The sequence below is a fragment of the Lutra lutra genome, chromosome 7, assembly GCF_902655055.1.
Source record: "Lutra lutra chromosome 7, mLutLut1.2, whole genome shotgun sequence".
NCBI lineage: Eukaryota > Metazoa > Chordata > Mammalia > Carnivora > Mustelidae > Lutra > Lutra lutra.
The window spans coordinates 36,899,534-36,911,974 of record NC_062284.1 but is presented as its reverse complement, the minus strand read 5'-3'; the positions used below and the strand labels follow the sequence as shown (position 1 = coordinate 36,911,974).

Below are 12,441 nucleotides of genomic sequence, written 5' to 3'. Positions count from 1 at the left end.
GCTGAGAAATCTCAAAGTAGCTGTTAATAAAAATAAAACTTTTGTGTCCTTCATTAGACTTTACCCTCTGATTTCAGTGGTTACACAAACAAGCGGAGGCACGAAGAGCACTGAATACTGATATTCCTGAACTTTCTGATTTAAAAGAAGAAGAAAAGAACCCAGAATGGCTGAAGGACAAAGGAAAGTAAGTTGCTTGAACTCTGGCTATGAGATTTATAATAAATTAGGTATACATTAGTACTTACTACGTCTTCAAGATATCTTCATATACGTGCCTGTGTGTGTGTGTGTTGTTGGGCAAAGATAATGCAAATAAATAATTTAGGCAGGGCTTCCTTATTTAAAAAGTCAGATCATATAACAAGGCTCATATTTATATTTGTTTTTGTATTTAAATGTCACAGAAATGGAATATATGACATCTTTTGGTGTACTTATTAAAATCCCTTTTATTTTTAAAAATATATATATTTTAAAATTTTATTTGTTTATTTGACAGAGAGAGAGAGATCACAAGTAGGCAGAGAGGCAGGCAGAGAGAGAGGGGGAAGCAGGCTCCCCACTGAGCAGAGAGCCCAATGCAGGGCTCGATGCAGGGCTCGATCCCAGGACCCTGAGATCATGACCTGAGCCGAGGCAGAGGCTTAACCCACTGAGCCATCCAGGTGCCCCTTAAAATCCCTTTTAAAATCACTTACATTTAGCATAAGTTCTTCCTAATCTCTCTCTCAGAAATGTGTTTTTTAGGGGCACCTGGGTGGCTCAGTCAGTTGAGTGTCCTACTCTTGATTTGGGCTCTGGTCATGATCTCAAGGCTGTGAGATGGAGCCCTATGTTGGGCTCCTCCTATGAAGTCTGCTTAAGATTATTTTTCTTCTTCTCCCTGTGCTGCTCCCTACTTAAAAACAAACAAACAAAAACAACAACAACAAAATCACAATTCCCTCTCTTAAAAGAAAAAAGAAATATGTTTTTTAGAAATTAGAGTTTCTTTGATTATTCATTTCCATCTTCAAAAGATTACCTTATAAATTATCTTATAAATTATCATTTTATATGCAGGAAATCCTTTCATTTATTTACTTGTTGCTCTGTGTGATTATTTTATACAATTATTATTATTCTTTTAAAGATTTTATTTATTTATTTGACAGAAAGAGAGAGAGAGATCACAAGTAGGCAGAGAGGCAGGTAGAGAGAGGTGGGGGTCGGGGAAGCAGGCTCCCTGTTGAGCAGAGAGCCCGATGCGGGGCTCGATCCCAGGACCCTGAGATCATAACCTGAGCCGAAGGCAGAGGCTTAACCCACTGAGCCACCCAGGTGCCCCTATTTTATACAATTATTAAAAATAGTGAATTTTGATACATTATGAATGGCAATTTGAATTCATATTTTGAGGCCTTTATAGATGCCTATCTTTAGGTTTTTCATTATTATTAATGAAACTATCTTTATCTTTAGTTTTTCATTATTACTCTTTGCCTATTCTCATTAGATGTTACTTGTTATATTTCATTATATAGGCTTTTATATTATATTTCTATTGTTGCCATAACAATCTACCATAAACTTAGTGGCTTAAAATATCACAAATTTATTATCTTACAGTTTTAGAAGTCAGAAGTTCAAAATGGGTTTCACTAGGCTAAAATCAAAGTATCAGCTGTGTTCCTTCTAGAGCCTGTAGGGAAGAATCTGTTTTCTTTTGTTTTCTAGTTTGTAGGCTGCCTGTGTTCCTTGGCTTCTGGCTGCCAGCCATCAATTGCATCACTCTGACCTCTGCTTCCATAATCCCATCTTCTCTGATCCTGACTTCCCCACTTCCCTCTTTCTTTTGTAAGGATCCCTGTGATTACATTAGTCTCATTTGCATAATCTCCCACCTCAAGACCTTAATTTAGCACAGCCACGGAATCCTTCCTATCCTGTTAGATGACACCGTTCTAGGTTCTGAGGATTAGGTTCTGAGGATTAGGATATGGACATCTTTTGGTGGGGGGAAGTTTTCTATTACCTGTCTACCACATGTCTATATTTTTCTTTTCTTATCTTTCCTCTGTTCTTTCTTGGTCTTTTCTCCTGTCTGTTACACCAGGGATTGATATGTCGGGTTGAGCTGAAGGGTCAGTTTTTCTGAAGGTCAGAGGCCTGGGCCTGACAGGTTGATTTCTCTTACTTCCAACATTAAAGTTCTATATGATCCTTCCTTCTCTTTCTTCCCTTCCTCTCCATTTACTCAACCATTAAATAAACATCTGTTGATCTTGTTATTTACCGGACTATAGTCTAGGCTCTGAGCTACAAGGATCAGTGGATATACACAAATAGTTATAAAATACTGTGTGGGAAGTACAATACATAGAAAAGAACAAGGTAAAATGAGAAGAGGGTACTTACCTTTAAAGGGAGGAAGGTAGGTTCAGAAAAAGCTTCATAGAGAATGTAGCACCTGAGCTCCTCTTAATGGTAAGTAGGAGTTTCAAGAGAAAAGGAAAGAAAGGCATTCATTTCAAGTAGTGAGATAATGTGAACAAAAGCTCAAAAAAACAAAAAATAGTGTGGACAGGAACTATGTGTGGTTTATTTTTTACTAAAACATAAAATTTGAGGCTATGAGTAATGACAACTGAACCTAGAGAAATCACCAGGGGCCTCATGTACTTGGTTAAGATTCTTTTTTTAAATTTATTTTTTAATTCAAGTATAATTAACACACAGTGTTATATTAGTTTCAGGTGTACAGTATAACTATTCAACATTTCTATATGTTACTCAGCGCTCATCACAATAAGATTATTTTTAATCAGTTTCATCTATTTCACCCCCCCACCTCCCCTCTGGCAGCTACCAGTTTGTTCACTATATTTAAAAATCTGCCTTTTTTTAGATTTTATTCTGTAAGTTGAGGGGGGGAAATGTTGCAGAAAACATGGCGAAGACCTTAAACTGCCTTTACTGTAGATGTGGTTGTAGGGGTGAAGAGGAGGGCAACTTGAGAAATATTTAAGAGGTAAAATAGGCAGAACTTCTTGTTTGATTTTTGGGGAGTAAGATGAAGGGGTCCCCAGTTTCTAGTTTGGATGATTGATTGCATGATGCCACCAGCTAAATTAGAGAATACAAGACGAGGGACTAGTCAGGAGAAAATGGGAGTTAAGTTCAGTTTTTAATATGTTGAGTTTAAGATGTCTCTGGGCCAGTCTGGGTGACACTGCCCAGCAAGTCCGAACCTAGAGGAGAAGCCAACACTATAGAAATAGATTTGGAGGTTATCAGCATTTATATTGTAGTTCAATTTTAAAAAGTGAAAAAGGAGCTGAGATAGGCAGAGTGTGTAGACCAGGAAAGTAGTGGCCTGAGGATAGACACTCCATGAGCTACCAGCGTTTGAAGGTTTTGCAAAAGAAGGGAGTACACAAAATACTCCCAGAAGCCAATGGAGTAGAACTTTTAAAGAATTTTTGTTTTGTGTTGTTTCCTTAAGAATATAAAAGACTGGATAGCTTTGGAGACAAGAGAAAGAAGAAATGATTGAAATCTCTCAGAGCAGAGTAGAGAAAATTGGGTGAAAGCCAAGAATAGATGGATTGTCTGTTTTGTTTTCCTTTTCCTCTTTTTAAAAGTTGCATTCATTTTAAAATTTCATAATAACAGATATTTTGGGGGGAAGAAATTTACACAGCACATATTAAGTGAAAGTCTCTCTTTTTCACCCATTCTACTTGGCAGGCTTGCCCTGCCCTAGAGCTCTAACATTCTAACTCATTTCTTTAATTGCATTTGCTTATCTCTAAACTGCCGTTGTTGGGATCACAGTTAATATGTTCATAACTTGTGATGGTTTACAAGAGCTTTTGTGTATTTATATTATCTCATTAAATCCTCATAACTATAAGGGTAGTTACCTACCCCTATTGGGTAGGACCTACTCCTTTTGCACTGTTTAACAAATGTTTATTGAGAAACTAGCAGCTATACACAAAATAGCTCACTTAATTCCTATAACAATGTGACTAGTTGGATATTATTGTTTTTATCCTCTTCTTACAAACATGGAAAACAGGGGTAGAGAGGTTAAGAAAACATGGCTAAGGTGATGGTTAATGAGTAAAACCAGGATTCAATTCCAGGTCAGTATGATTAAAAGCTTGTATTCTAACTACTGCTATATACTTTTCACAGATGAATAAAATCTACTTCCTGTCCCTTCATTCCAATTGTGAAGGCAGTCTAAGTGGTTTGGTTATGAATTGCTCCTCCTTGCAATCTGAGAATGCTGAAGTGAGCAAAGTTGACTGGGCTGTCCTGTTGGATTGATTACTTTGCTCTACAAAATGTTGACAGATTGACTTAGAATAGATAGAGATACTTCATTTTCTGAAATTGGAGGAAAGAAAGTGAAGACAAGAATGGATCTAGATAAGAGAAATTGACTGGTGAATACTGTTGGCCCTGCCAGGTTGGAGAACATGAATTTATAGAGATGTCAGTACAGCTGTGTGATTTATCTCCTATAGTGTTTAGTATTTTGAATTTAAGAATAGATCTATAGGCCAGAGTGGGAATTTTAACTGACAAGTACAGTAAAAGACTAGTAGTGCAAGGGACCAGATTGCTCATGGAAAAATAGCTCAGATGTTTAGCCATGAAGTCCAGGATGAGTTAGCTCAGATGTTTAGCCATGAAGTCTAGGATGAGTTAGAAAGGAAGAAACGCCACGAGGGACACATTGTACTAAGAGAAAATGGAGCAATTAAGAAGTTAAAGGGTATTGTAAGGTTGAAGATTTAGTATAAAGGGAAAGTTGGTAGACTAGAAATTTCTAATTAGTGGCTGGGATTCTAGAGTTTGATATTTCTAAGGTAGTGCAGTTCAGGTGATGACAGAGGCCAATATATGACTCTGGGAGTGGGTAGCAAAAACTATTGTTGAAAGAAAGATATGCTGAGTTAAGGAGTGCTATGTATTTCAAGAATAAATTGATAAATGGGTCATATACATAATAGAATCCTCTGGAATCATGGCAGAAGTTGGGATAGAGACAGATGCTGGGAACCAGGTTTCAAAGTCCTGAATGAATATGAGAAGAGTGATTTTAAAAAGCCAGTAGATGACAGTGACTAGAAGGCTATAGGGCAAAGATGTTAGGAGTTCCAAAGGATAAGGACAAAGAGAGCCTAGACAATGCCCATTCCACCCCCTTAAGTCCCTGATGTGGGGAGTTGAGTGGAGGGGTATTTAGTGGAGAGAGTGGTAGAGATTAATACTGCCTTCAGGGCAGAGCCAGGTTTATTTTAGAAAGGATTTTGTGGAAAAGTTGAGGCTATAGGGAAGGACTGGGAGGTGGAGTCTATTACTGTAGAACTAAGAATAAGAAAGTACAAAAGAGGAGCACCTGCCTGGCTCAGTTGGTAGAGCAGGGACTCTTGATCTCAGGATCTTGAGTTCAAGCTCCACAGTGGGAATGGGGATTACTTAAAAAAAAAAAAAGTGCAAAGGAGTAGAGGGGGGATAGGAGTAGGAAAGTCCAAGAACATGAGGACAAGGAAGAAGTGTGCTTTTAGATCAGCGCTCAAAATAACACAGTTAATTGACATGGGGAGACAGTCTTTTGGTACAGGTGTTATGATGCTGGGATGGGTTAAAGGTTCTAGGCAGTGTTGGTGTGGACTTATTTCTGATACAATAAGATGTGATTTGGATTTAGGAGTAGAAAGCGCTGGGTGCACATGGGTGGCTCTGTCAGGTAAGCATCTGCCTTCAGCTCAGGTCATGATCCCAGGGTTCTGGGATCGAGCCCCACTTTGGACTCCCTGCCCAGTGAAGAGTCTGCTTCTCCCTCTGCCCCTCTGCTTCCTTGTGCTTGCTCTACCTTTTCAAATAAATAAATAAAATCTTAAAAAAAAAAAAAAGTAGGGCAAATAAGATTGTTGAGCCTGGGTTGGAACTTTGACTGACAAGGGCGGCAAAAGTGTGTGTGCGTGTGTGCGTTAAAATAAAATTAAAATTAAAGCACAGAAGTAAAATTGACTGCTGGCAAAAATAACGAATTGGCAGCAACCCTAGTGCAAAAGTAGACTTCACAGCTGTCAAACATGGTAGATTGTCATTACTTTCAGTCTCTTTTGCTTACATACACTTTTGCCTTACTACCTCCAATTAGATAGAAAAAGAAAGAGAAGCCAAATAAGAGGACCAGAGAAAGAAAGTTGAAAATGAGGAGAGTTGGAAGAAAACTTAGTAACTAATAACACTGAGAGAAATAGACCAAAGTATGGTTAATCATAGCTCCAAGTACAAATAGATGAGAGGTATGACTTGTTAGAATTGTATCCTCACTAGCAGTGTAATGCAGCACAAAAGATAGAAATGGACTTAATAGAACTGATTCAGAAGGAGTGTGTTGAATTTAAGACGAAGGATGAAATAATTTAATCTCCAGAGACTTTGTTTCATGACAGCCTTCTATATTTACACGGGTGAAAATAGTCCAATATAGCATAGTAAGTCGTCTTACTATGCTAAAACCCATGGGACACTTGTTTCACAAAAGAGTAGAGGTGGGAAAACCTTTCAAAAGACCAATAGCTTTTTCATTTTCCTCTGCCTACCCTTCCACTGCTGTGTCTTAGTTTTAAATGCCAAATCTCTACCTTTTGGGAAAATACATAAGCTTAGGCAATTTTATTTGCTCATGAGAACATTTTACCTTTTCCAGTTAACCTTATGTACCAGACAGCTTTTTACTAAGAACATCTCATATAAAACAGAGTCGAGATGCTCTAATGTAGATATTTGCATGGTATGATGTTATTTAACAGGCTTACATGACTCAGAATCTGTAAATAACTTTAATAGCTACCCTTCTAGACGCTTGTAATCATATACAGTAAATGGACCATTGTACTGTGTCACTGACATTGCTCTGTGCTTGATTTTTAGCATAAGTTTTTTTGGACTTTGTCTTAACTTTAGACTTAAATCCCTTCTTTTCCCACCCTAGGGCAACTTGAATCCCTTCTGCATACCTCACTCTTTATAACAAAGTCTAATGTTACCTAGGAGGGAATTGAGGATATATTACTCTACAATCTAGCTCCCAGCATCATATTGCTATTATTATATAAAATCATTGTCTACCCTAGTTCTTAGTTGGAACTTTTCTTCCTTTCCTTTGTACGTGGGGCTTGAACTCACAACACTGAGATCGAGGCCTGAGCTGCAATCAAGAGTCGGATGCTTAGCCAACTGAGCCACTAGGTGTCCCCTGAATTTTCTTTTTATTCTTTTGTCCTAAGTGCCAGATTTTATAGCCTGCCTAGTACCCCAGTAATTTTAAGATGAGGATCTGCTTTGGTTTTGCTTTTCCTTTTGCTACCAGGCTAATTCTACTTCTGAACCCTAGCTTCGTTTATAGGACCCTGCTGACAGACTAACCTAGTCTGCCAGTCTATATTTCTGATTGTTTTTTGTGTATGTTCTGTGGTTGGATTCTATCTCCCTGTCTGGATGTCCTTTTACTTTGTTTTGGACTTTTTTTTTTAATAAAGATTTTTATTTATTTATTTGACAGACAGAGATCACAAGTAGGCAGAGAGACAGGCAGAGAGAGAGGAAGGAAAGTAGGCTCCCCACGGAGCAGAGAGCCTGATGCGGGGCTTGATCCCAGGACCCTGGGATCATAACCTGAGCCGAAGACAGCGGCTTTAACCCACTGAAGCCACCCAGGCGCCCCATGTTTTGGACTTTTTTATACTGATTATTGACCATCTTCTCCCAATACAGTATACAATTCTACTTGCCAAATTGAATTTCTTTCTAATTCTTAGGTTTGGGTCCATGCCTTGGCAAGAACTATGAAGGGTTAGCCTACCACAGTTTCATGGATATGGGGGGAAGACAGGAGACTCATGGGTCAGAGACTAAGGACTATTTTTCAAGGCACATCAAACAGTGTGAGCTTCATGTTGGTTCCCTTTGCTGCTCAAGTCCTACAAGGCCAGTGCAAAGGCAGGCCCAGGTTTGAACCACAGCTCAGAATACCATATTTAAGGAACACATTTTTTTAAAAAAATTTACTTTTACTTATTTGAGAGAAAGAGTGCGTGTGTGTGAGAGCAGGGGTGGGGGAAGGTGGGAGGAGTAGATCATGAAGGAGAGGGACCAAGAGACTCTTTGCTGAGCAGGAGCCTGACATGAAGCTCAATTCCAGGACCCCAAGATCATGACCTGAGCTGAAATCAAGTCAGATGCTTAAATGACTGAGCCACCCGGATGCCCCCAAGGAACACAATTTTTTATAAGAGGATTATAAGCAAGCATGTCTAACCTTTGCCCCACAAGAAAATACTATCTTTTTTTCATACTGAACAACAAGTAAATCTGTTCTTTGCCTCAGAGGAAGACACTATCTCTATTTTCCAAGGCTGTGTGCTATACAAACATCTTTGAAATGATTGTCCCAATTAAAAGCTGATTCTGCATCTGATTTAAGACATGCACGAACATAAGATTCCCATGGAGACTCATCCCCCAACAGCCCTTTGCACCTGCATACTTTGAGGACAGATTTGCCAAATCTGCTTTGCTCTGCTGCATTTTAAAGACTCTGTTTCTGGAGATAAGACAGTTTTCTTATACCAGTACCTTTTGCCTGATTTAAAGAAGTTTATAATCCATATTCTAAGATGACTTCTTTGAGGTAATTACCATTTTGTTCAGTTGCTTGTTTGTATGCATTTTATAGCCCATAATATTTTGTTGCAATGGAGTACCTTTTATGGCCTAACTTGTCATTTTGTTCAGTGTGTAGTTCCCTCTTCCTGTTTCCATAGTGAGTGCTAAATTGTACTGCTTCTGTGCCATCACTAAGGTGTGCTGCTACTCAGCTTTAGAAGCTCTCAAGATACCCAAGAATGGGGTGCCCGGGTGGCTCAGTGTGTTAAAGCCTCTGCCTTCGGCTAGGGTCATGATCCCAGGGTCCTGGGATCGAGCCCCGCATCGGGCTCTCTGCTCAGTGGGGAGCCTGTTTCCTCCTCGCTCTCTCTCTGCCTACATCTCTGCCTACTTGTGATCTCTGCCTGTCAAATAAATAAATAAATTCTTAAAAAAAAAAAAAAAGATACCCAAGAATGTTTTTTAGCTGAATGATGAGATGCTGAAAGGGACAAGGAGTTTTAAAGTCCTTTCAGGGGTGAGTGGCTGTTACAGTTCTTACTGCTCACACAACAGAGCAATTCTGTCTTCTCTTGGAATTTGTGTTGCTCCTGCCCCTATTGCTGTGTCTAGTCCCTACTACTTCTGATTTCTCCTAGCTTTTTCCTGCCCTTTTCTTCACTTCTCTCTACAGTGCTTCTTTCCTATCAGTCCTGCCTCTGGTTCTTCTCCCATCCTCAACTCTTGTACAAAATATTTGGCCCTTTTGGCCATTGCGAATCAGCATGTTTCTTTTTCATAAAGGCACACCAGTCAGTCATCATAAAAATGACAGGAATGTTTGCAGTTGTCCATGACTTTTTGGTTCTTACTGTATATACAGTTTAATAAACACTCAGTATGTGTTGAATTAATGAGTACTTTTGCATAAATCTTTTCAATGACATTGCCTTATTTGGAACATTAGGGTAGACCTCATGGTTATTAACCTCTCTAAATTTGGTGTTCAAAGGTTACTGCCCTTTAGATACAGGTTTAATTTTTTTTTCCCCTTTCCTTTTGAAATTTGACTATTTCCAAGTTCAAAATCATTCTGAAAGTCCTTATGTAAATTCTTGGATGTTCCTAGTGGCATTGAACTTAAAAGAATGTAATGTTCTTTTGGATTTATGTTTTAATATGTATAGTAAACATTAAAAATATTTTAATACTTCATATTTCTTGCTATTATGCCTTTTACAGTGGTTCTTTTAATAATGCTCATTGTAAACTCTTTCCCTTAGAACTTGGGAGAATTTTTCTGACAAAACTGTTATATTATAAAACTGTAAATTTATGTGAAAGATGAAAAAAGGAAGCATTTTTCATTTATTTTTGCAAAATTTTAAATTTTTTATGTTAGTTTTTATTTTTTTTTTAGAGGGGGGAGGGGCTGAGGGAGAGGAGAGAGGATCTGAAGCAGGCTCCATGCCCAGTGTGGAGCCTGATGTGGGCTCAGTCCCACAACCCTGAGATTATGACCTGAGCTGAAATCAAGAGACAGACACCCAGGTGCCTCAAAAAAGGAAATGTTCTTCAGCTGTGTATGTCAATACAAGATTTGTACAGACATATAGACCAATGGAATAGATAGTCCAGAAATAGCCCTACCTCCTATGATCAAATGTTTTTCAATAGTTATTCAATGTAGAAAGGATAGTCTTTTTAACATGGTGGTGGGAAAATTGGAAATTCATTTAAAAAAAGAATGAAGTTGGACCATCTTAATACCTTATATAAAAATTAACTCAGAATATATCAAACACCTAAACATAAGAGCTAAAACTATAAAATTCTTGGAATAAAACACAGTGCATCATGACGTTGGATTTGGCAATTTTTCTTGGATATGACATCAAAGGCATCAGGGAGCCTGAGTGGCTCAGTTGGTTAAGTGCCTGACTCTTGATTTTGGCTCAGGTCATGATCTCAGGATCATGAGATAAGTCTTGAGTGGGACTCTGTGCTCAGCAGGTAGTGTGCTTGAGATTTTTTCTCTCCTTCTCCCTCTGCCATTCCCCCATCCCTGCTCACATTCTCTCTCTCTCTCTCTATTTATCACTTTAAAATAAAAATTTTTTAAATCACAGACAACAATAGAAAAGTACTTTAATTGAAAAGCATCAAAATTAGAAACTTCTGTCCATGAAGGGCACTATTAACAGAGTGAAAAGACAACCCATGGAATGGAGAAAATATTTTCAAATCATATATCTGATAAAGGGTTAATATCCAGACTACATATAAAGAACTTCTGTGGGGCCCCTGGGTGGTGTAGTTGGTTAAGCATCCCACTCTTGGTTTCAGCTCTGGTCTGATCTCTGGGTCGTGAGAGCAAACCCCTTGTCGGCTCCATGCTCAGCAGAGTCTGCATGGGTTTCTCTCTCCGTCTCCCTCTGGCCCCTCCCTCAAACAAATAAATCTTAAAAAAAAAAAAAAAAAGAACTTCTGAACTCAACAGCTAAAAACCAAACAACCTTTTTAAAAGGTAGATAAAGAGGAGGCCTGGGTGGCTCAGTTGGTTAAGCGGCTGCCTTTGGCTCAGGTCATGATCCCAGCGTCCTGAGATCGAGTCCCACATTGGGCTCCTTGCTCGGCAGGGAGCCTGCTTCTCCCTCTGCCTCTGCCTGCCTCTCGGCCTACTTGTGGTCTCTCTCTCTCTTTCTCTCTCTCTCTGACAAATAAATAAAATCTTTAAACAAAATAAATAAAAAAAATAAAAAGTAGGCAAAGAAAATAAATAAAAATAAAAATTAGGCAAAGGGCTTAAATAAACACTTCTCTAAAGAAGATATATACAAATGGCAAAAACACATGAAAAGATGTTGAATACCACTAATTATTTAGAAAATGCAAATCCAAATCACAATGGGATACTACTTTACACACATTACAGTGGCTGTTATAAAAAAAACCCAGAAACAACAAGTGTTGGTGAGGATATGGAAAAATCAGAACCGTCGAACATTGTTGGTGGGAATGTAAGATGGTACACAGTATGAAGGCTCCTTAAAAAATTAAAAATAGAATTACCATGTCATCCAGCAATCCCACTTCAGGGTGTATGCACAAAAGAATTGAAAGCAGGGACACAAACAGGTATGTGTACCTCCCTGTTCATGGTAGCATTATTCATAATAGCCAGGAGGTGGAAGCAACCCAGGTGCTCATTGATGGGTATTTTGGTAGACAAAATGTGGTATATCCATACAACAGAATATTATTCAGCCTTTTAAAAGGAAGAAACTCTTGTTAAACCTACAGCATGGATAAGCCTTGAAGACATTATGCTAAGTGAAATATGCCAGTTACAAAAGGACAAATACTACATGATTCCACTTACGTGAGGTATCTAGAGTAGTCAAATTCATAGAACAGAAAATAGAATGGTGGTTGCCAAAGATAGGAGGAAATGGGGAGTTAATGTTTTAATGGGTACAGAGTTTCAGTTTCAGAAGATGAAAAAGTTCTGGAGATGGATATTAGTGATAGTTGCACAACAATGTGAATGCACTTAATGCCACTATACATTTAGAAATGGTTAAAATGGTAAATTTTGTTATATATATTTTATCACAAGTCTTAAAAAAGGCTGGTAGTAGACACTATTGGTTATCTGGCCAAAATGTATGGTCTCCCTTTATTCTTACTGGCTGAGACCCTATTTTGTTTAGGTATGTAGAACTTACCCTTGTGACTTAGATGGGAACCTTTCCCAAGTCCCAGGATAAATTCTGATTGACT

The 12,441-nt window shown here is 38.4% G+C and overlaps 1 protein-coding gene across 1 annotated transcript in view; it reads left to right on the top strand.

The window, feature by feature from the left end:
* The window catches only part of DNAAF4 (dynein axonemal assembly factor 4), a 57,903-nt gene that overhangs the window by 37,730 nt on the left and 7,732 nt on the right, over positions 1 to 12,441 (top strand). Inside the window, exon 6 of the mRNA XM_047738185.1 lies at positions 78 to 187. Within this exon, the coding sequence (XP_047594141.1) occupies positions 78 to 187 (110 nt within the window). The remainder of the gene's footprint in view (positions 1 to 77; positions 188 to 12,441) is intronic.